Source organism: Opisthorchis viverrini (genome assembly GCF_000715545.1).
Source record: "Opisthorchis viverrini unplaced genomic scaffold opera_v5_177, whole genome shotgun sequence".
Classification (NCBI taxonomy): Eukaryota; Metazoa; Platyhelminthes; class Trematoda; order Opisthorchiida; family Opisthorchiidae; genus Opisthorchis; species Opisthorchis viverrini.
In genome coordinates, this window is record NW_008751830.1 from 690,027 (window position 1) to 715,329 (window position 25,303).

General features: G+C 43.7%; 2 protein-coding genes across 2 annotated transcripts; one reads left to right on the forward strand and one right to left on the reverse strand.

Annotated features, from left to right (window-relative positions):
• Positions 1–6,327: 6,327 nt before the first annotated feature.
• Positions 6,328–24,285, forward strand: T265_07508 (hypothetical protein; the record flags this gene model as incomplete). The annotated part of the gene is given in 5 exon segments (XM_009173045.1): positions 6,328–6,403; positions 12,161–12,489; positions 20,873–20,922; positions 23,714–24,035; positions 24,049–24,285. The coding sequence occupies 4 exon segments, from the start codon at positions 12,436–12,438 to the stop codon at positions 24,283–24,285; spliced, it is 663 nt and encodes a 220-aa protein (XP_009171309.1).
• On the reverse strand, positions 16,195–21,466 carry T265_07509 (hypothetical protein; the record flags this gene model as incomplete). Its single annotated transcript, XM_009173046.1, has 5 exons — positions 16,195–16,565; positions 17,968–18,196; positions 21,189–21,253; positions 21,293–21,336; positions 21,374–21,466. 5 exons carry the CDS (start codon positions 21,464–21,466, stop codon positions 16,322–16,324), a joined length of 675 nt encoding a protein of 224 aa, XP_009171310.1.
• Positions 24,286–25,303: the final 1,018 nt, after the last annotated feature.

Genomic DNA, 25,303 nt, shown 5'->3' on the forward strand with positions numbered 1-25,303 from the left:
GGGTCCCGGATTCACAAGCAAAATTGCAAAAAATGTGATGCCCTCATTAGAAAAAAACCTTCATCCAAAGTGAACAGTTCATTCCTCCTGAAAAACACTTTCACACTAAATGTAATTTAACAATTTAATCGGGATAAACTGAATTCTTTCTTTCCGAAATTCCCAAGCTCTTTTCAAGTCTCAAAGTTCCAAAGACTGAGAAAGCCGTATGTAAAATACCTTAATGACCACGGTGTACACGAGCAGGAAGTCAAATTAGAGATGACTGGCCAACTGTCAGAGACCGAGTTTAATTTGGTTCAAGTCACCAATAGAATCATCTGAGTTTCTCAATACAGGCAGTGCTGTGGTTGTGTGTTCAGCACAGGGCATATGCGTGGGGGAAGTTGAATCGGACCAGTGCAAGTGCAATACGTGGACAAAACGTTTTTGCCACAAAGAATCGGGCTACCATGTTGTATGGCAATAACTCCAGACATTGTGATTATGCGTTGCTGTACCGATCTGAATTGATTAGCATGCGCCTTGTAGACAATACTGAATCTTTGGCCGGATATCACGTTGTGCTCTGTGTCTGCTTGACGTTGTACGTCCGAGCCAGTTATCGGCCTTGCCGTTTCAGAGGCGTTTCTTAGTCATGCGTCCAATGTAATTCCTTGTACAGCAAAAAGAGAATGAGTACCGTAACATATTGTGGACGTGGATGGTCACTCCATCTTTGAGATTAAACGAACACAGACGATTGCTCATGAACCAGGTTGGGAGTGTTGCGGCCGGGGACACTTTGTTCAAACTGGTATAAAGTCTTCTGTTTAGTAAGTCTGTCTGTACTTCGCTCCTAAACAGGAGTTTATTGTTTAATTATACTGTAGCGCCGACAGCGTTGGCTTTTCCCCTGTTCAAGTGCTTTATAAAACAAGTGTTAGGAAAGCCATTGTCTCTAAGAACGCTGGTGAGAATTAGCATTCCCTGGTACAGAGCTTCATCAGAGCATATTTACTTCGCTCTGTTAGTTAGGCTGTGGATCAGATTCCGTTTCTGATTCACCGGCACAAAGCAATTAAAGTTGGTGTACTGCCCGGACTCGGTACACCGATCGTTTCAGTGTACCACCGCGACGTCGTTTAAGGCCAACATCCGGGAAGTGAGAGAAGTTATCGGTTTCACCTTCCGAGGTGAATTAGACGGTGGTGTGAGATTTACTGAATTGTTGTTGGAGCAATTGAATCTCGGTTTCCTATTCCAAAACCACGAAAATTTTGTGCTCTGATCGGTAGTAGGATTGTATTCACTCTGTGCTGGTCTTTATGGGACCATTTTCAAATTTGATCACGAAAATGTCTACTAGAAGCGGGCCTTGCAATTCGCAGGCAACAGCGAAATCATAAATAACGATTTGGTGAGATCTGGCTTAGTAGCTTTCTTTTGCGTGTATGGGGTGGGTAATTGCCCAAATCTAGGCTGTGTAAAGAACACAAAGCTTGCTGAGTGAATGGAAGAGGACTTGCAAAAGTAAAGGTCTACTTGGTTGATCCTAGTGTGGGTAATTTCTGGGGTCAAGACTCTTCCTTGATTTAGCACTTTTTCTAAAATGGGTGGATTTTGGGAAGTTTGAAACTAATTGATAATGATGAGAGACTGCTTCGGAAGATGTGGAAGTATTTGTTATTCTGAACTGCAATTCGTAGACGTTCTATGAGGGCGGTGGTCTCTTCAGTGATAGCGGTTTGCGCGTGTGTTGGAACGACATACAGTAAAAGCGGTGATGGCCTTGTCTCCCTGCGAAGTCGTATGTCATTAAAATACTCGTATTTGGCTCGCACCCCCCACGAAAGGCTACCATCATGTATCCGCTCACTTCTAGCGCTCGCTAAATCTAGCGACAGGCAATAACGTTCGTTAATACGAAAATGGAGTCGAATTAGCCGCTGCCAGGTTTGCTCTTGATCAGAAAGTCATCTAAGTCAGCGAAGTTTTTGGAAACTTGGGAAAGACAACAATCGGGCCAAAAATGGGATAATACCGTGACTATGAGGGCTTTAGGACAGGTTTCCTGAAGAGGGAAATAACGAGTTCGAGTTAACGACATCTTCAGACTTAGACGTTTTTATTTGTTGTATACTGTAATGCACCGAATGGAAAGAAAACCAAATGCGGAAGATTTCCATACAGCAAAAAATTTTATTTCCAACAGGCGAGTTGCATACCGCTAGACATAATCATAATGTACCGTAGAAATTAAGTCACGACTGACGTTAGTTGTGGATCTACAGAGATGCGCGGAAGTGGGATAGTCACATATATCGTGGGGGTCATTTAACACAAAGAAAGTCATGCCCAAACTGTCACGGTCCTAATGCAGTGTACAGTGGGGGCAGAGATACACAATTTTTTTTCAGCATCTAGAGAACATATTAAATTGAAACAAACGAAAACGGCAGGGGACACAACCAATGAATTCTGCATGGTACAAAAAGAGAGTTTAAATTGCTGAAAACAAAAAAACCGGAAGAGTGAGTGTGGAGAAGCAGGAGAGTTATAGTGATCCGGCCGGCCAACATGAAGTAAAAGTGAAAAAAGTTTGCCGAGGTTGCTTGACCTTGGACAGATTAGTCACCAAAAGCGTAAGTGAGGCCACTTGGTTAGAGAAATTAGCAGAAGAGATAAACGGTAACTAGCATCTTAAGATCACGGTGTACAGTAAAACTGTATAGACTCACTGGTTTAGCTGTCAGGTGGAGTCACTTGTGGAAGTTCCTTTGGAGAGAGATAATTTCAACGCATAGAAAGGGATGTGGGTGTAGTGGTCTGGCTACCCAGTAATTTAGTTTACCAGGAGCGTGTGGCGAAGAAATAAAAATAAATAACGCTAGGTTGGGTATACGATAATAAAGAGATCAGATGGAGCAGACTCACTAACAATTGTTCTCTTTAAAATAGTTCGTCGTTGGCCCAGGTCAGCAAATAACAATAATCCAATCATGTTGGTCCAGAGGTCTTCTTCTGAACAGTTCCCACATATAATCGATTTCGAAGATGTCTGAAATGTTTTGGTACCAGAGTTAGTACGTGAGACTCGCGAATGGCCGCAGCAAGCGCAAGCGAAATCAGAAGACAGAGTCGAAGTACGTGACCACGCTTGTATTATGTCAAATTGTACAAGTGCGCGTTTTTGTAGTTTTTCGTATTCAAACAAAAACCGATTATGCAATTGATGAAATACGTAGTGTTATAATGGAAGTAAAATAAAGGTACAAAACGCCACACACGCTAGTGCCCCTGGCAGGACAGAAGATCTTCTGACGTTCTCGGATTTGAAAGAACGAGCCAAAGCTCGTGACAACCATTGATGAGTTGATTTGTTGGTAGCTGAAATTAGAAGGTCTTCGGAGATTCCTGAACACGATCAGTGGTATAATTCAGGCTTAGGCAATATTCTGCGCCAAAGGAACCTTCTCAAACCACTGCTAAGAGACCCACAGCCAGCTTCGCGGAGGCGAACTTCATTTTCCGTGTGGCTTCAGGCGTTTGGAACATGGCGAAACTCGACAGACTAGATATTGAATTGTTCATATCCAGACACGGCATGCTCTAGTTTCAGGACACTTTGCAAGGTCATTGTTGAGGTTTCCCCGATTTTCTCGTTGCTCCTCGAATGTTTTGTGGTGACATGATGAAATGTGATGATTTTCAGCAACTTCATTCTTGCAGTTTGCGCACATATTGTCGGATATCTTATCACGTTACTTTATTCACTCTAGTCCTTTTAATTCTCTGAGGATCAAACGGATATTTTACTGCTATAAATCTCTTAAGGAATAGGTCAAGGGCGCTGTAGTTGATTTATTCGAACTAAGGATCAAAAGATTGAATAAGAAAGATTATGCATCAAAGTTTCAGTTTCATGCGAGGTTGCGCAAGTTTAAAGAGATTCGAGCAATTTAATCTCGGTTTCATTTTGACTGTTTTGACCCTGCATGAGCCTCCTTTTTGTGAATGATCTAAGCTAGGTTTTGGCATCTGCTTGTGGACCTCGGCCTTGTTCCGCTAGAACCGATTCTTACGAAGCCGGACGTCTACATCGACACCAAGGGTGCGATTCTGTGGTCTGAAAAACTCTAACTGGCATTGTCCGATTCGGCACACCTCCACCAACCTAAATATATGTGCTGAAATCTTGTGGAACCCCCGTGGCTCTCAGTCTGTCAGATCGTGCGTAGTAATAGTTTAGCAGAAAACACTAGGAAAATAAATACCAAAAGTAATTCAGGTATCTAGCCCTCTTTGAAACGGTCTTTATTACTATACAAAGAAAAGCCTATGAATTATTCGGTGTACATACCATCGTGTTGCTCGTATAGGCTTCAAAAACTCAACTGAACTGATTCTTGAATATGCCAAATAGTTTGTCCACTTTGGACGAAAGAAGGGCATTGTCCTTATTGAGCGTGTGCAGCAAGCCATTGTGGAGGTGGCCTCTTGCTTGGAATTCGTCTCGAGGTGTTTCGTTGTTTCCCTAATTCACGGCGACCTATGGGGGAACCAAAAAATTAGTTGCCAAAAGGTTTAGCTGACAGATTTCTCATCGATGACCCAAGTAATACACAGCAAGGATATGGTAGGACTCACAAGCTTGGAGCATGCCGTACCCTTCCTCCTTCCTATCTGGAACGCTGTTTAAATAAACTTTAAAATTTTTGTGTCCTCACATTGGCACTAATTTTGCCTAGCGCTAAAAGCGTACAAAAGTTGTTGCACTCTTTATCATCTGCCATTAGTGCGAACAGAATCCGCAGAACAAAAGGGACAAAGGCAACCAGCAAAGTCTCTAAGCTGTGTTCAGTCCATGTGTCCCACGATCCGAGTCACACATAGATTACTGTTCTGCAAACACGAGTCTTACTTGATTCAAGAGGAAATTCTACACTGGATTAGGGTGTTCCTGTCAGACAGGGCAGTCCGAGTGAAAGAATGCTCGACCAAATCTTTTCGGTCGCCGGTCTCCAGTGGAGTTCTTTAAGGTTAAGTTTTGGGACCGCTTCTGCTTTCCACCTACGTCAACGACCTTTCGGATGTTTATATTTTGAGGACGACTTGAAATCCTGGTATCTGGATGCCAATGCCCTCCAAATGGGTGTATGCACTACAAAGCAGCGGTCGCTGGACTGGCATTTTCCCCAGAATGACAAAAAGTGCGTCCATGTTCCGCGAACACCCCTGTCGCGAACGTTGAGAATGGACTAGAAGACATAACGTTTCCTTCTTGGCTGAAAAAGAATTCGCCGTTCTATCGAAGCTCCGTAAAGCCTTCCCCAATAGTACTAGCGTGGACCTTGAACACTATTTGGCCTACGTGAGACTTCTTGAATATAACAATCAAATTGTCTGCTCAGGTCGCAAGCAGGACGTAACCATCATTGAGATTATCCGACGAACCGCTACGAAAATGATTTTTAGCCTTAAATCCGTGGACTATGATACACATCTCGCGGTGCTTGAACTCTTTCCACTGGAGTGTCTTCACTTCCGAAGAGATGTAATAATTACGGTTTGCGTAGATAATGCTTAGCCCACAGATTTTCCACCGCTGATCCAGCTAACCCACGACGGGGAAACGGTGAGATTTTCAACCTCATAGCTCAAACTTTTGGTAGGCAAGATTTCTTCTCACTTCTGATAGTTGCTCGACTGTGTATAGGAAATTTTGACGTCTGTGCGCGTTAAAGATGGAAAACGACCTGTTTTCGGCCTGGGTTCCAAGCGTGACAGGGTTTGGTCACGTGAGTTGAGTGTCTGCGGAACAGAGGTTCGCATGATCTAATGAGCAAGGATGAACCACACGTATTAAGCGAAGCCGCTTGAGGGAAAAAGGAGGTTACCGCTACAAGACGGTTGTCCACGCTCCTTCCAGAAACCAGTTTAAAGCACTATTAGACGTTTATTTATGCGAATCCTCGCGCTCGCAAGCGTACTGCCCCGCGCTGAGAACATAAAGAGCAGTGCTACACCCTTTTTTCACTTGTGCCTTTCAGGTGAACGACAGCCACTGACCGACAAGAACAAAACCGACCCGGGAAACTTGGGCAAAAGCCTCGATCCTGTGTATCAATCCGTGAATCCGTGAACAACCTTTCTGAGAGGCTTGTTCAAGCTGCATTTAGTATCCAGTTCAAAGCACTATTAGATGCTTTTTCTATAGGCCCTCACACTGTCAGACCTACCATTCCGCGTTGCGAACTTAAAGAGTTTATGCCCTTCAGGTGCCCCGGGACGTTTGGACGAAAACCTCGATCCAGTGTATCAATCAGTGAACCAATGACCTTGCAACTTTCGAGCGGGTACATGAACATATGTGTTAGTTACCGACCTTGATTCAAAAATGGACGAAGGTGAAAACCAGGAGGTAAGCATGCCGAATGTCGTGGAAGATGCGTTTTTTCGTTTACATAAAACATTATTTCACTGATGAACACAGTAGGGAAATTAACTATATTGCCTCTACGATCAGTGATCAGGAATACCACTATCACAACTTTTCGATCCTTCACTTTTGTGACCTATGAGGAGTTCATGAAATACTCCGTAGGATTTTAATAATAAATAGGACCTTAATTTGGTTTATATGCACTGCAACAGCGTTCTTAATCGTTTGTTCCAGTCGCTCTCCGTCTTTGCGTAAGGTGAAATGCTTTTTTAAATATAGTCCCCGGCGCCTTACACGGTCTCTACATGCATGTGGTGGGAGTGTTGTTGACACAGATCAGTGATACACAAAGCGCCATTCAGCGGCTATGTATAACTAAACAGTCGAAAATGAGGTATTTACCGTGCAGGTTCAATGTTCATGTGACGAACTAACGATAAACAAATACTTGAAAAATACTTAAAACTCCAACACTATGGTCTTGGAGTGCACATAAACCAAATGAAGGATATATTTTTATTGAATTTGTGCGTAGACACTCACGAACTCCTCCTCTTAAAAATGAATGGTCAGGAGGCTGTGTGGATAATAATATTTGTCTGTCGATGCCTCCGGATTGTTAAACAGTTACATTTTGGCAAGTTTTCGCCTTAAAAATTATAAACTGATTTGCGAGAAAGCGTGTCCTCCTGCTCCTTTAGTCATCAGTCTCTGAACATCCTCGTCACAATAGCGCACACCATCCAAATCCGAAATTGCTGATCACCAGGCTTTTGAACTCAATCGTTCGACTGTAAAACAGTACGGACCCAGCCGTCGGGCAGGAAGAAGCATTTCATATTCAGAGGTTGAGTTGAAGACGGCAATCCTTTTAAGTCAGCATCTCAAGCACTAAGCATTCTTAAGCTCAAGTCGTAGTGATTGGAGGTACTTAGTCGAGATGATGCACTTACTAGAGAACCTTGTTAAGTCCAGTCATAAACATTCGAATATAATACTAATTTTCCCTAAATCGTTGTAACTTAAATCTAAAAATAGTGCACGTGAATGCCTTGTAGTATTGTGGACGTTCATTTAATTCGATGTATATATGGTCCGCGTTTTGAATGTGCCAGCTTCATTCTCCATAGTAGGACGTACATAGCGCCTGCTACTTATACCCAAAAATTTATGGTGAGTGAATTCTTTACAGTGAAAATTGCACCTCGCAGCTGTAACATACACTTCGTGAGTCCGGGCTTCCTACGGTAATCACTCAGAGCAAGCTTTCCAGACATCAATCAGCACCTGCAAGTAATATCAACAGCGTCACAAGTCGTCAGTTACACTAGGCTTTAACACTTCAGCCACGCCAAGTAATGCAGCTTCTTGCGTACAATCTGCATCCAAGCTTTTCACTTAATGCATGAAGAGAAACTCTGCCACCGATGACGCTGAAAGACTTGTTTTATTTGGACAGTGAGTCGCTGTGATGTTTCAGTTAGATTGCACAGATTTACACCAGGCACTATGGGTGTATCGTTTCCTTCGAAGTCCAAAGGCCACGCCTTGAGTGGAGACATCGTCAACATAAAACCAAATGACCACAGAGTTGAGGACCACATTTTGCGTAAAAAGACAACCATTAAAATATTTTTTCGCAAGAAACAAAACACTCTATTCCTACAAACAAAACAGAAATATGAGAACGCGGAAATTAGTGGTCGTTAGAAAAAACCAAATATACATTCTGCAAACGGAATAAATATTTGGTAACTGGGCCAGGTATGCCCGACTTTAGCTTTTATAGAGCTAAAAAGCTTGTACTCCCTTTCCCATTTTAGCTTACTGCTCAGTGTGTCAAGAGAGATGGTTGGGAATTTAGCTAAAGCAGTCAGTCCATAAACTCGCTGCTTCCTTGTACACAAAACTATGGGTTGATTACAGGTACACTCCTCTATTGTGAAGTCCTTAGGTGTCATGCGACGTCTTCTCTACCCATCAACTCAACTACTGTACTTCGGTCGTACTATATTACTGGTTTAAAATCCTAGATAGATTCATAGAGGTACAGACGATGGTAGCTCATATAGTTCTGGATTTTCTTAGATGGTGGTTTGCCAAATCCACTCATCATGCAGCCACTTTGATTTCTAATTCGGCTATTGATAAAGTCAATAGGTAGGTATTGTGTCAACATTTTAGTCCAATGCGAATAACTAAGCTGTATGGAAGTCCTTCTAGTTAGTGAACGCTTACTTTTGCCGCCTTCAAAATACCACCATGTTCCGCCAACATACACTTGAAAAAGCACAGTGTAAATTTTCTTTTGCTCATTCTGAACATTTTTGGTCACGGTGATAATTCGCAACCCACTTCCAGATGGCGCAAGTTTTATTGTTAATGTGTTTAAATCACCCACTTTGCTGATACAGCCGATCTTCTTGGAAGATCACCGTTTGTTGTCCTCTGCGTCGGTGAAATTCTCACCTTCTCAGAAATGACACGCTCTGGAATATCTATTACCAAACAGATATTTCAAAATATATTCCATTGGACAATGGCTGCAGCGATAAGACTCAATGTCTTGTAGACTACCTTCTTTTGGGACTTTCACTTTGGATCTTTTCGACTGCTGTTTCATCTGTGCCATCTATGATGCGAGATGAAAGAAAACGAGGTACCATAGAGGGGTTAAAATATATTTGCAGAATAAAAAGCTATGGAATTTTGCATTTCACACCACACGCAAGTCATTTGGAGGCGGGTTATGGACCGGGACTTTTATGTTTAAGGTGGGGTTGCTGTATATCCATTGTGCGGGCACGTTAGCTGGCTTGCAGTTTCAACCCTGGGTGATCATTGCTTTTGGTGAGTAAGGGACTTCACAGGACGCCAGTGAGAATATCACCAAGGTATAAGACGCGCAGTCTTTGCCTCAGACAAGTGGGACACCACTGTTAGGATTCCAAGTCTTGTCTATCCGGGAGATTTCTGAAGGTCAAGAGAAATAAGCGACATGCGTGTGGACTTGCGTACTCAGTAATATTTGAAGAATTAGTGATCGCTTTCCGTAGAGCCAGATCAGAAACTGTGCACCAGGTTATCGACTATAGCGATTTTGTTCACTGGTGAAACGCTCTTACGATGTACCTTCTTCATAACGAACTTGGCAAGAAAGTACTACCCACCTCACCCCCCAAAGAACATTGTTGGTGCCTCGTTTCACCCGCATAACTGTTCCCACATGAATACTGCTGTAAAATTCGGTAGTGATAAAGATGCTACTGTTGCTGAGGCTATGACGGCGGTGATGGTAATGACCAGCATGACGACCACGATCATGAAGATAAAGATGAAATGATGGTAATGTTGGCTTCGGAGTATGAACGCCGAAAATCTAAAATTACTCGCCGATAGTAGATCACAGTACATTCGTTAGGTTAATTTTGTCGCGTGCTACAGCCGGACCATTCCCTCGAAAAGCCTTTTTCGCACGACTACCTGAAGAGTAAGAACGAGCCAGGGGAAGTCAAGCAGTGACTTGGAGGCGAATTATGGAAGCCATTGCCACTAAGCTCAGCTGCGCTTCTCAGTGACGTCTCCATGGATGGACACTCCAAGGGGGGACATCAGCGGTTACAGACACTGTCACACGTGGTTCACCAGTGCTATCAATGACGTTCGTGCATTCAAACTGCTGTCTTCAACAAATAACTTGCCCTCGCGCTCTCCCAATCAAAAGCCCACTGACACACCAATATCTTTTACCGACTCTAATGCTTAACGAGCTGCACCTTCTTCTCCAGGTGAACGATTCTGCGACAGCCACAACAACCTTACACGCGCGTAGTTTTTACAGCCGAAGATGATGTCTTTAACTAGCTGAAACAACACGGGCTTGGATAAAGTTTAAAGCTCGGATGACTGAACAAGAAATAACGGAACAAATACAGAAGGCCAACGATAGAAGAAGCACTGGAATGTATTGTTTACTCCGTCCAAAAGATCTAGATTTTTCTGTTTGAACCACCTGTTTTCTATCACCCTGATCACATGTAAATAAGACAACACAGCTTAGAACCCAATAAATCAGTCCTAAGGGTTAAAGGGTGGATTTAACCTATAAGAATGTGTTCGCAGTGAGGTCTTCTGTTCCGTGCCGCACTGTCGTGCGCCACGTGTGGAAACATTTATACATACTTTCCAAACACCTGAGAAAAGTCCGTCCAACCGGTGTATCTTTTCCTTCACTAAATTTTTTCTGCTAATAATGTCACGAAACCTCGAATAAGACAGGGGTACCATGCTTCATTCAGCGCAAAGATCGCCGGTATTTTACTTGACACAGCAGCTCAGTGTAACCTGTATTTACTCAAGCAATCATCATCCCTGTCCTTGAAATCCGACAATTTGACAGTCTACTTCTTCTCAAGAGGCGAAGCAGTCAGACCGTTCATTAGAGCACTGCAGGCGCTGTCAAATATTTTCAGCTGAGCGCTTGGTAGAAGTATGTACGGTCTGTAAGTAGCTCTCTTATGTGTGGGAATTTTTGGATTTTTACCGGAGGAGAGATGAGCTGGCAGACTTATTTTTATTTTTAGTTTGAAATTCACACGAAACGGACGCATGATTTTGCTATCTCCCCAAATTCCCTGGCTTTGTGAAAAAAACGTTCAATATCCGAAGTGTGTTTATTTAACTGCTTCCTTGTCCAGAAACAAAAGAGGGCGCGATAAAAATCCGGCCAAATCACCAATTCTAAAATATGAACAACAAGCACCAGTCATTACACATGTGACAACTGCCACTGGTCAAGTCACTTCAGGGACATATACACGGTTGTACTGAGGCTTAGTAACAGGAGCTCGCCGGTTCTAACAAATGTCTGAATCAACTGTGGAAGCTGAAGTATTTTCGTGTCCTTTCCCGTATTACCGCACTGAGAAAAGACCCGGATAAAATCTATCTGAAATGTCCCCTACGCTAATTAGAGCAAGATAAATACGTGGCCCACGGCTTACCTGAAATTCGAATTTCTCGTCAGACATACCACGTTGCAAAACCCAACTTTCCTATGCCTGCCATGTAAGATTACTATTCTTACATAATGCATTTGATTCATCAGTGAAAAATGATTTTTCGACGTAATTTCCATCTAGTGTTCAAAAAACTGATGAAACACGTTTTATGAATTTGAGGAAAGATAAAATGTTCCCCTGAGTTTGGAAGAGGAAATATGCGGCAAAAGGAATAAAATAAATCAATGTGTGGAGGAAAGGAATACTAGTGTTTGAGTTTATCCAGTTAAAAATAAGCACTGCTATCTTTCAATTCGCTCTCAATCGAGATGTTTTCCTACGGACAAACCCAGTATTAGTATGACCTTTGGTACTACAGGAAAATTTTTCGCGAAATGAGGTTTTGTGTGAGATGCTACCATGTAGCCCAGGAGCAAGTGAGATGCCGGGGGTAGGGCCTGAACCGTGGACCTTCCAGTCGGTGAATTCGCGTTTTGAACACTGAGCAATCTCAAGCGTACAATAGTTTAGTTACACCTGAATGATGAGACATCCAACGTAATTCGACAATACCTGCTAGTTTACGCATCCTTGGTCGATAAACCCGCGCTGTTGTGAAAAAAACCGATAGCCTTTTGTGTTTTGTGCTTGAAGCTCAGCTGAATACCGCAATGTATCTAGCCAAGCGACAGGTCACAACTAACGTCCCGTCTTTCACATGCTGTGGCTTTTTCAGCAACTGGCCGCATTCAACGGGATCGAAGCAACTGGAATCGTGAAAGAAGTAAGTTTACTACTACTCCCCATATCTTCCAACTTAGATTGTCAGTTCTGTAATAGGAACTGCGGAATTTAGCGCGAGCAGAGTGCCGAAATGGTCAAGTAACATCATTGAACAATCTATTACACAACTTGCCAAACTAAACAGACCTTTCAAATATATCGGTAAGGTACAAATTTAAAGCGTTTCGTTTAGGTAGAACAAAGTGTCCTGCGTTTTGATGCAGAAAAATGGCGCTGGGTTACAGACGGCCAGTGCGTGCTTTTGGGATTGCAGCACTGACGGTAAGTTGATGCGTAAGACAGGGGAATATTAATGAGAACTGCACATCAAAAGATTTCATCTGTTGGACTTTCACCCCAGATACAAACATCGTATAGGTTCTTCAAGGAAACTACTCACAAGGTTGCTGAAAACCCCTCGTATAGGTTCATTAGCAAAGAGCAACAGGCTAACCTTGTAGTTCACTGTCCGGCCATTTCTTCCAGCGACCTTGTCGAATGTGAACCACTAGACTGTTTACCTTCACCACCCTATCCCAACCAAATTCCTTAGTCAGTGTGACTTAACACTTGGGGGACAAATGAAACCTTTCAAATGCGAAGTGCAGTTGGTTAGGAGAGTTAGAGGTACATAAACTTACTGCAGCTTGTCCGAGGAAGTGATACATGGATTCAGTTAATGCATATCTTCTCGCCATACCCTCCGTGTAAAAACTAATGAGAATTTCCGCATTTAAATCTTGTAGACATCAAATAAATTGCGGTCTTTCTACGAGATTATTAATGACGGCCGACCGTTAGTAGTACGTAGCGCCTGTCTAACCTGTCAGAATGCAGGAGTTCAAGCCTTTGCGCAGCAGAGCATATACACTACTGTTGGATTCCGGTGCCCCGGAATGGGTACCTGACACGACTTTTTCCAGTTCGACCTGTCTGACAACAACAGCTGAAACCATGCTCAGCGCTGTGTGCAAATAAACAAGTTGTACAACACTTACATCTATATTGGATGTAGCGGATGTAGCCGTCTACTTTTCAAAAATTCGCTTTTGAAATTAAAGAGCCCTGAATAATTTTGTGCTCAAATACAGGTGTTTCAGTGGACTTTTCATTAAGGAGTTAGGAGGGGGAGCTATGTGTTGAAGGCGACAGCTTGGATTCATGAACATCACTGAGAGCGCGACTGGGTTATGTCTGCAACCACTGATATAACCTGTCCCGTGGTCTCCTTTCAGGGAGACGGCAATCATCAGCGCAGTTGAGTCTCCATTAATTATATCACCTACTGCCTCCACTACGTACCTATCTACCCTACCTTCCCAAATCATCGGTGAACGAAACTGTGGGATCTATAGTGAAGTGTGGGAGAGGGCCGGAGGCGGTCAGTAATGACTTGGCAGCGAAGTATAAAAGCAATTACCAGCAAACTTAGCTGCGCTGCTCGTTGCCGTCTCCCTGGATAGGTACTACGAGATGGGCCACATCAATAATTGAAGACATTGTCGGACATGGCACAGTCGCACCCTCAATGACGCTCATGCATCCAAGCTATTACCTTCAACGCATTGCTCTATTCCGAATGGTCCGACTTAAAAGTCCACTGACAGTGCTTTATTTGGGCACTAATTTATCAGCCCCCGCCTCCAATGAGGCGCTACCTAACCCACATCCCCAAATCATCGGTGAACGAAACCGTGGCAGCTAAAACCACTGTACGCCAAGTACGCGGTTATTACAGCTGATAAATAAGGATGTATCCTACGCTGTTCCTGTCAACTTTGATTATGAGCCGATCCCAACAGAATTTGACCAAAAGGTTCAAGGAAATAGATGTACTGCTCCCTTGAAATACGAACTGTTATACAACAACATATGAATTGAGACTGAACTTCTTAAGAGAGACTTGATAAGGCGCAAATATAGCAGTGTATCGGCGGTGGCCGCATTCCACAGGACAATCCATTTTAACGGGATGAATTTCATTACCCTATGCTGTCTGAGGTTAATATAAGCCCAAAAGTGTTGATATTGTCAAGAACCAGGTTGTAAAAGTCACCAATGTTCGGCGAAACTTTTGCAGAGCCAACTAAATGGAAAAAAACTTTTACATTTATCTAGGTTGTTACACCTTCAAATGGGAAAACAAGACAATGTACTGCTTTGTGACAATCTTCGGAATTTCTATCTGAGCTTTCGATCCAGACTTCTAAATACCATTTTCAGATTATCAAAAGCACAGGATACAAACACTATGCCGAAGGAACGCATGTAACGGATCATCCACAAGCACCATTGATGCTATCACAGTGAACCAAGATGATTGAAATTCTGTATTCCTTGACTATTCAATATCCCTTGACATGACCCCAATTTATTGTACTGAGTGTACGCATAATACTCTTTGGCGTATTGTACTGAAGTTCACATGCCAAACAGGTTCAATAAGGTGCCAAAATGTGAGTCCAGCGTGGTGACAAATCACTCACTGGTCCACTAAAGCAAATGCAATCAAACTCTAGTAATCAATGCAGCCCTCGTAACTATATTATCTGTAACCATGAGAAGTTCACCATCCGCTTTTAAAATACCGTTCACGCTGGTTCCGTTTATGTTGGCTATGAAGAAGGAGTCAATGAGTTTCTTGGAGGCTACGAATTACGTTTTCAGTCCACTTGAAAAGCTAAAAATAAAGTGACCCTCACAAAATGTATCCATACCACCATGGTGAAAACAGACGGAAGAATTCGTTCCACGTCACCGACACAACGTTTTCTTCTAAAGCCAAGGAGTACATGCCATTTTCCGATTACAATAACGTCACGTGGGTGTGAAGTTTAACTGACTGGGGTAGTGAGCTTATTTTTATACCGAAATGATGAGAATGAGGGATTTCATTAAGATAGCATTACTACGTAAAAGGATACATAGGCAAACCGCCATCCATCGAAAAGACGTACCTGAAAATTTCTGTGCTAATCGCGAACCAAGTCCGGTGCAAATACATATCAAAATCAAGTATTGTTAGTTCGTTGTTAGCAAGGTAGTTTTCCGCTTGTACAACATCTGTATCTAGCAACAGTTCCCAAGGATTAGTTGCTGCATGCTATCTGGTCCTATGCTGTTGCAATGCTACCACGGTTTAGGGCATCTCAAGTCGTGGTTCCCTCTGGGCGTCATTGGTACATTGTGTTGGTCTGTGTAAACACGTAAGTGCCAACACAATCTGGTTTGGGGGGTGAGATTACGCAGACCTTCGATCGGATTGGGCTGTGCTTCTGTTGATAACTCCTGCACATTGATAATCGCACACCGTAACGTGCCAGCTTGACTGATCTAGAACCGTTCTCTACCTGTCACCAGTTCTACACCTTCCATTCTGACTTGAATTTGCTGTGACGCGAATCGTCGTCTGTGCCTATTAACGTCCATATTTTCAAAATCTATTGTTTTCCGCGCCTAGCACACCACACTGAGTACCTCAGTCGTTCTCGATATCTGTCTGCGTTCCTTGGTGACCTGTTTATCTTTTTCCTATGCTAATGATTCCTGATGTGAAGTTCTCCAGCCATCTTTCCTATTTAGACCTTAGTTAATTTACAGCACTTGATTTTATAGACACAGTCCCTGGTTCTAATTACCGGGAGACATTCTTCTAATGGATTTCATACTTCGTGTAAGAAACGTCTCAGTTCATGCATCACTATGAGTTTTGAGTTACCTTCATACGCGATACAATCTCAGCTTTAGTTCGAGTATCCGCCGATCGCCATTTAAACCTGTCAATAACTGCTTAGTTGGTTTTTCAGTCATGCATCTGAGTACACAAGGGTAGGAACTACACAGGGACAGTAATCAACGAGAATCTTTTTCAACCCAATCGGAGGGCTAAGGTGACTTAAGCAGCCCAACGATGAACGGAAAACACTAGTATACGGGCCTGAGAAAACTAAGAATGGACAACGACTCCGAGCGAGAAAATGATGCATTAGCGAGAATAAAAAGGATAGCGCAATCGATGTATGGAGAATATATTGCCCTGATGTTGATACAATGCTGACACAACGCGGTGTCAGAAATATTCGAGTAGGTAGTCTATTCTGATTATGAAAGAATGCTAGCGAATGTGTGGATACTTGTTCAGTTTGAACCAGCTGATAGCATATAAAAGGGAGGTTGAGCAAGGCGGGCGTTCTGGATTAGGACCAAGGAGTGTATCGATTTTCGCAATAGGCCATTCAATAAGTTCTATGCATTCGCCTTCATCCCGCAGGCCTCCACCAGCACCAGGGACACGTTGAGACTCATTCAGTTCGGCGTAGAACATTGTCATTCTGTTACCCAAGAGACCGACTCCAGAGCTGTGGAATAAAAACAAATTTAGTCGACAGATGAGAGGAAAATTAAAATAAGCCATTCGGGAAATACAACTACTCATGTCCTGTAGTTTTGGGATACGTACATTATACTCATGGGGAGCGTCGTATGATGGATCAATTATTATAAACGATTCCACGATAAATAATAACTATAAGTGCGAACAACATCTGTGTTGACACTGATTCTTTACCTCCGTACGGCTACACCTTATTTACGTTATTCACGATACGTGGTGAGATGGAAAGCCATCAGATCGTTTTCAGGTATGGATGACCCCAAGAAACCGTAGAAAGGACGAAACACAACTTTCGAAGCAAGCCAATCCACACATGAACAAAGACTAAGGAAGAGAGATAGGTTAGTCTGATATGAAGGGTGACCTGGTCTCTTATTATTTAGGTTACTGATGGCAAAATTTCGCATTTGGGTTATCACCTAGCGAAACACAGGGCATCATCTGAACATGGGGTGTAACGTCGGACAGAGTACGATTGCACTCGAGAACTGCACTCCACCTAGTTCTTGCATGTCTTCACGGGGTGACAGGATTCTACCAGACATTCCCGAAAACAATCGCATCCAGTTAAAAAGCTGTGCGTCTTGTTTCACTTCACAAGTGCATTCAAGCCAACAGTTTCAGAAGTTGGAAAAAGTTTGGAACCGATTGAGAAGTCGTCATTTCAGAAGAGCTTGGTAAACAATCGGTAGTCGTTAATTGACACTCAACACTGATTTAGTCTGAAGAGAACTTACTGATTGGTTCCCCGTCTGTCTTATAACCTGGCCAATTTTGTAACCTGTTCGCTTGGCCTGATGAAGCTTTTGTGTCAAAAGCGAAACGTTGCCCAAATAAAAACTACCGATTGTTTACCAAGCTCTTCTGAAATGAGTTTCAGAAGTTATTCAGGAGGAAGATAGACCTACAATCAGTTACAAAGACCACCACTAAGATGGACGGTATGCACAGAGGATCAAACTGGCTGGATCTCGACTTCAAAAGGCCATTGAGCATTAGCTACCACTACGCTATTTGGTTCTGAAGTAAAAGAAGTTCCCTTGTCAAGGTTTTCCTTCACTCGTCAGGTTGGAAAACAACAAAGAGTGGGTGGTGCATGTAATCACATTTTGGTTTACAGTATATGGAAGAAACAACATATGACCAAGGGAGGGTGGCCTTCTGCTATTATTGTCATCTGCAGAAAAGACAATAATTAGGTACAGAAATCATGGATGCAATAGTCAAATTTCGATCACCACAAAAGCTCTCATAGAAATCATTTGGCAAAACTCCCACGGGTATGAGCAACACAGTCACGAAGAACAGCACTCGGAAGATAGATGTAACACATATGGTGCGTCAAGTAAAAAGCCAGCCAAACTTACTGAAAACTATCTATAAGCTGTAGTGAAGATGGATCTACTGAAAACCCACATTCTTCGAGTATTTCTCGAGCAGCAACCTCCTTTGGATCTGAGTCTGTACCATCAATCAAACCGGCACATAATTCCAATGTGTTGGCGCTGTTAGGAGGGACAGTTGTGCAAGAGAACACCTCGTCATCATCCAACCTCGTTTTTCCGGTCGCCTCACGAAGTTTGTTGAAGTATATCACTAAGAGAGATATCGAAGAATTAAAAAACAGGGGACAGCTCCAAGAATAGACTATTACTGTTATTCCATGCTAGCGTGAGGAAGCGTGTGCTCTGGCGATTGGCTACGCAACGACGATGATGACGATTTTCTTGAACGGAACAGTTATCAATCACAGAACAGCCGTGATAGATAAATGAACATTCATACTAGATACATGTTCGGCTCATGACCAAACTATTCGGCAGTATCAAAATAGCATACATCTGCCTTTGCGCGTTGAACCCTGCATTGGACATGACACGGACACTTCGTTTCTTTCTGAATGTCTGGGGCATCCGTCACCGTTCAACATAACACTACAGTGGTCTCCACCAATATTCGCCACACAAGCCGCTCCCCTCCCCACGAAAAGTGGCATTCCCCCCATTCTCCATTCCATTAAGAGGCAGAACCCCAAGCCCTTTTGGACGCCCATATAACGGGAAACCTACTGTTTAGAGGATTAAACCGAATGGATATGCTGTATAAGATCCACACATAAAGACTATCCTTCACGGGAGCAGTTTTTCAGAAACCTAGTGTTTGTCCACTGAAGTAGACGGGAAGAACAGCTCCATAAAAACAGTCCAAACTGCACGGTAGGTGTAGGCGGGACATGTACATTGTTAGTGGCACCTGCCAATAGTCACAATTTGCCCTAAAGATTGGTGTTTTACGCATACTAAATACCGTTATGATGTTCCTTTCAGAGCGGTAATTGCATGCACGCGGACAACAGAAAGTAATGCTATCAATTACACGATCCATCGTATGATTAGGATGATAGGTTACACAATAAGGAATAGTGTAGTGCGACTTCAAGGTTTCCACAAGATACTGCTATCAGCCTACAGTTCATGTGAATCGTATTATACCGTCTTCAAGCGTCAAAACCGATCATGGCAATGAAACGCGTCATATTTACCTCTACGGTACCGTTTTCACGTTTCCATAAAAAATAAGTCACTGCTCGACGTTTGAAACAGTGGCGCTTTTTTAACTCAAAGTAAGTATACGGCCGATGCATCGTCGGCCAGAGGGGAACCCAGCTTGACTGTCATGAAACCGTCTCTCCTGATAATTGATCGACCCGCACAAAATAAGCCAGAGAAAGCCTTGGAAGTAAGACTTCACTAAGGCAAAGTGCTACTTTTTACTTGCTATGTACAAACAAACAGAGTAAGGCTTTCCACCAATCTCTCTCCATATGCGGTCTCGACACTCTGATCTAAGTCTCTTTGGTGATGTCAACGATAAAATTGAAAAATACCAGGAGGTGGAGGGACCCTGAGGGGGAAGCGTTCAAATAATTCGTTGTAAATGCCAATGCAACCGGAATGAAGGGCAAGAAGAATGCAGAAAAAACTTCGACGGCATCACCTGTGGGTCAAGTATATGTCAAGAGGCCAATCTATCTGCGGATTCAAACACACGTCGAAGGTTCAGTAAGACCGCTACTGGTGGCCGGGTGCTACGCTTAGTATCGCTCAAGCACATGTGAGGTCGACACCTAGTTTAGGCCTTGCCTGATGCTTTCTAACTTGAGTCTTGCGTGATGAAGTCAGGTTTCGCAGTACTAAAGACGTTCAGCTGTGAAACCCACGCGGTGCACAGCTGTCACGCAGTCAGAAAGAGGCTCAGAAAACGAGATAGTACCTGGCGGCCCAAACCTAGAAGGGGACGATCGAGAAGCCAGGGTCTGATGCGATCCAGTCATGCCTTAACGCTGGACTATTTTGAGCTCAGTACTGTCGAAACTAACGGACTCGTCACAACCGGGGTAAGGTTCATGTTTCCATGGTTAAGTAATCACCCAAGGCGCATTTTCAAACAAAGGTAGAATTAATGGTTGACCCAAGGTTACCAGAAAGTATTCTTGCCCCCAAATTATTCCAAACAGTCCGACATAGGCTCGCTAAAAAGATTTACAGTCAACTTACAATGGAAGTGTGCGAGCCCCGCGGCCCAGTGGTCACTGAAAGCAGGGAGAAGTATTAGTATTCCAGGCACTGAAAAAAGATCTACACGCAAAGGTGTTGGCTCAAGCCAACGCTTGAACTGATGTCCACCAGACCTGGCAGTAGCGTCTTGATAAGTGTCATAGGTTCAATAGCCGCAGAATAATAATAGTCGTCCAACTGTAACATTCTTCCAGTGCCTTGCTGCCATGCCACCAAGGAAAACCGACAGCCGAGATTACGCCACGCGTCCCAAGCCCACGAAGGGCAGTCGAGATTTAAACGCTGAGTTCGACTAACAAGTTTGCGCCTGAGCTGACCCCAGCTCGACGATCATAAGTAGGTACCGTGTTTGAGCTCTGGGGACGCAATGTATATTCATGAAGTGCCAGGAGTACCTAACAGATCAGCCTGCCGACCTATCTTCGGACGAGTTTGGAAATCGAATGTGCGGGAAAAAACAGAAATTTCATACTGCGGTATACCAGACACAACTGTGGACCGCAAATTGTGGCTGGAATAATTATGCGACAACGTAATTGAAAAAAATAATTGTAATGGTTGAACAAAATCGGTCTGTTTTGGAAATATGTTGAAGTATGAAGTTTCCTAAGACAATTGGTGAATGAACAATTTTCTGACCTTTGTGTCACGATCACAACCAGAATTCTTATCCGATTCTGTCCCTCTTCTGAAGAGACTTTCGGACTTGGCCATTTGCTACCGGTTTCTTGAGGAACACCATAAGTTAGTATTTCTCAGAATAGAGCACCTTGTATAAGCTGCTTTCAGTAGGCCTCTTCGAGTGATCCAGCCAACTTGTTCTGCACTAATTCTCCTCTTCACTGATTAATAACTGCAATTACGGTCATTATAGTAGCAGATTGGATTCAATGAAACAGAGTGATTTGTCCATGTAAGTGTTTCCCTACTTAGTGTTAACTTTCCGGAACGCTGTAGTGTTACCATTACAGTATGAAAGAAAGGCTGCTAAAGAACACGATGATACGTACCAGGACGGAATTGTTTGACCAAAAGAAGGCAAGACTTCTGCACATGATAGAGGAGAATGCTAACGCTAAATAGAAAACATGAGGGTGACCGGATCCAAACAAACCTGTCATGGGATAAGACGCCATCCCAGTATCGTGGCTTCCCGTCCTATAGACCAAATTGGTTGGATGGTAAAAAAACCAACTTGGAGATAAGTGAGCCGATAAGTTTTGATGTAGTTTGAAGGGTCCGTTAAAGGAGCAGCCTTGAATTTTGTTATCACCGGCATTTGGGACATTGTTCCATGTAGCGGAAGCGTACGAAATTCGAAAACAGGGTTTACGCGGAGGCAATCAGCTGAAATAGGAATGTTACATAAACATCACCATCAATGACATCAACATCAGTGTTGGCACTGATGCTTCACCGCCGTTACATAAACATCAAATTAGCAGGTAGTTCGAAGGTTCAGGCCCAGATATTTCTTTCAAAATAAACCGTGTACTGCTGCACAGTCGTTCTGGTGGCCTCGACATTTGGGTGCCAACAGTGTAACGTGGAAAAGATTTAATCAGTTGATCAGTAAATTGTGACATATCCTGTCAACTTCGTCACTTCTCAGTTAAACGGTAGGAGGACACCCTCAACTGTTTGCTGTCTCCGCAGCAAGATTGGATGCATGTCAACCGTGAATGTATCTTGTAATCCTCGTTCCCATGCAACTGTCAAGCTGTTTCTTGCAGTCTTTCTCGAATTCTGAGGGTTCCTCAGGTAGAACATTTAACGATTTAACTACTATCCACAACATGGAACCGCCCAAAATAGTCTTTCGATTCGAGAGATTAGGCGAATGTTCTCTCAGTTATGGTGTAACGCTGTTGTATCACTCATCAAGTATGTTGTGCGTTAACCTCCATATGCACTCTGGATCACTCAAGTTATCTCACAAAAGACTCTCCTATTTTTGAGGGCACTCTGCGTTTACATCTCGAACACTCAACCCCGCACTAACGATTGGTTATGAAACGTTTGCAATCCAACTGCCACGCTCGGAGAACAGACAAACAACCAGATACCCGTATTATCAGCTCAAATGATTGAATGAGACGGTTAAACGTCACCCAGTTTTATACTTAATCAGGGGTTCTTCGAGTGCGTGAGATGTTCTTGTTTACGTGATAGGACTCGGCGGGTTGGGCGCTAAACTCAGGACATTTCCAGTCACCCCGTCGGGTCTAGTGGATGACCGACAGGTCCCGTACGACCAGTTTTAGGGGTAACGATCTCCGACTCACCATCAAAATCTTTCCTTGGGTCAAGATAATATTCGGGCCACTCTCTAATCTGCTTGTAAGTGTCCCGAGTGTGGTGTCTATTATCCTAATCTCGCAGTTCAACAATCATTCTTCATTTGCTTAAATATCCCCATGGTTTGAAAAAGAACACAGTGACGAACATTAATGTTTTCCCGATTTCGTCATCAGGTCAGTACATATCTAATAGTTAAAATAGGAGCGAAAAGTGAAATACGCAGCGGAGATTGGCTAGTGAAATGCAAACCGTGGAGACACGAACGACTGGTTGTCTGCGCCCCCCATGTCGCATCTAGTTGGACGCTGTGAGAGTCAAGAGGGCTATTTAGTGACTTGGCTGGTTGATTCGTGTCACACGACCAAGGCACACTCAGCGTTCATATGAAACGTTTTGGACACAACAGTACCGGGTTTCACAGGCGTATAGCGACTGCCTCGGTTGTAGTCAAGCAACGCCGTTGGAGAGATACTGGCGGTCCATTTAGTACATTGGAAATGACCTGAAATGATTCATTTAGACTTGGTGCCCTGTGTCAATTAGGTGGGACGCAATTGAGCTTCTGGTTTAACTGTTGAGGTTAATGGTATTCCGGTATTCCGTATTATTTTAGAAAGTTGCCGTCGTGCGCCCAGCATGCTCCACTGAACAACAGCAGGAGAGAACTGACATCTTGTCTTTGAGGTTTAAGTTGGGCAAAGGGTTGGTTGTAAACAGAGATCACAGAGTTCCAGCAGGAAGCGTGCGTTGTAGAGATTCCAACAAGCCGCGATTGACCATGTCCACCAACAGATCGCCCTCATACGGTAAACTCAAGTATATTGGCTTCTTTCCAACGGTCGTGATAGGGTGTTGGATAGGAAGATCGGGTATAGTTTTCGTTACAAATTTCTCCCGATAACCATTGGCTCGGAGCAGGTTAGCAATGTGCTGTAGTTCAGCAGAGCAAATACGTGTTGCCCGGTCCGTTAAAGTGTGAATCAGGGTTCGTTTCGCCTCAGTGCCACAAAAATCAGGAAGTTTTGTGTACTGCCATGTCTACGTGAGCTTTCTGTAGACAGACCTCTGAAAGGAACCCGTGGAAAGTCTGACTAACTTAACGTCCGGGAAGTGGAAAGCTTTGTCAATTTCAGTTTCAAAAGTGAAATAAATAGATGGATGAGCTCGGTTGAAGTTGGTCGGGAGAGCATCCATTTCGGAATGAAGAGATTAGACTTACGCACTTTTACCAAAGGTACGTAGATGATATTTTCATGCTAGTATCAAACGGTTCCAAAATGGAACCAGCCACCGGTGGAGAGTTACAATTCAAGACTATCGTTTCTTCTGGGGTACATAACTTGCTTCCGACCACGCCATGGTGCGTACACGCCGGACAGTTTGTTTTCTCTCGCAAGTCAGCCAGAAACATGCCAATCTACTATCTTCGAAGAAGTGCCATAGCTCAGCAGTTACGATCTGAGCTGGCTCAACAAATCTCCACAGTAAAACAACACTACGCTGGGAGTGAGCACGTGGATGAAGCAGGACAATATGAAAGGAGCAATACCAGCGGCGTTTGGTGCCAAGTCAGCCAGAAACATGCCAATCTACTATCTTCGAAGAAGTGCCATAGCTCAGCAGTTACGATCTGAGCTGGCTCAACAAATCTCCACAGTAAAACAACACTACGCTGGGAGTGAGCACGTGGATAAAGCAGGACAATATGAAAGGTGCAATACCAGCGGCGTTTGGTGCTGTCTGTCCGACTTCTCCAACTCAACCACAAGATCACTAAATGTCGTCGAGATCGCTATCCATGATTGATGCCAGGATAATCATACCAGCAGGCGATGAAAACGACGGCGTATGCAAATTCCCCAAACGCCAAACAGTGAAGAGCCCAAGACCGACAGCTCTGGTCGACATCGAAAGCTCAGGAGACAGAAAGCTTTTGCTACCGGAGACAGCCAAGCCCTATACCAACCGATACACCAGACTGGCTCTAAGGAAGCAGCGGTCAGTGAAACGCACAAACATGGACTAGAAAGGTAGGCCGAGTACTTCGAAGAACAATCAAGTTGGGCTCCTGCAACAACCTGCGGAGATAGTGCATGAAATTTTAACGAAATAACCGTAATGATATCTGGGAAGGCAGCAGGACTGGATGGTCTGTATCCAGCTCTCTTGAAATAAGGTGGAGAATACCTGGTGACAAAGCTTATTGGCGCGATATGGAACGAAAAGAAAAGGCCTACTGAATAGGGCACGTCGGCAGTTATTCCCGTCATCGAAAAGGGTACGCGAACGCTGCGCGAGCATCACCGCGGCATCAGCCTAGTAGCTGTGGCACCGAAGTTGCTCTCTGGCTTCTTTCAAAGGTTCATTGAGCAGAAGGAGACAGACCCATGAAAACCAAGCTGGGTTCAGTGCTGCAAGAGTAGGTATCGATTATGTTTTCACCCTCTGTCAGATTCTGGAACAGCGACACCGCTTCCAGCAACTAACAATGGTTGTGTTCCTTGATCTGAAAGCTACCTTTGACTTCGTGGACCGTGAGGCACTATGGCAGTGTTTATGGGGTGAAGGTGTCCCCATAAATTCTTGACTGTATGCCGTCCTGCGGACTTGTGACAATCAACGGGAAGCTCTTGTGTTCTGTTCGACAGAGGATGAAGTGCAGCGACAACCAGAATAGGAATGGAAGGGGCTGAGGGACCGGGCACATACACAAATAAACTTATGCCACAACGGCCGTCGCGTGGTGACATCAGCCGGGTCGCCTTACTTGCTGCATACAGCAGGGCGGGTAAGCGAAAACAGGCTACTGCTGACGCCTCCCTTC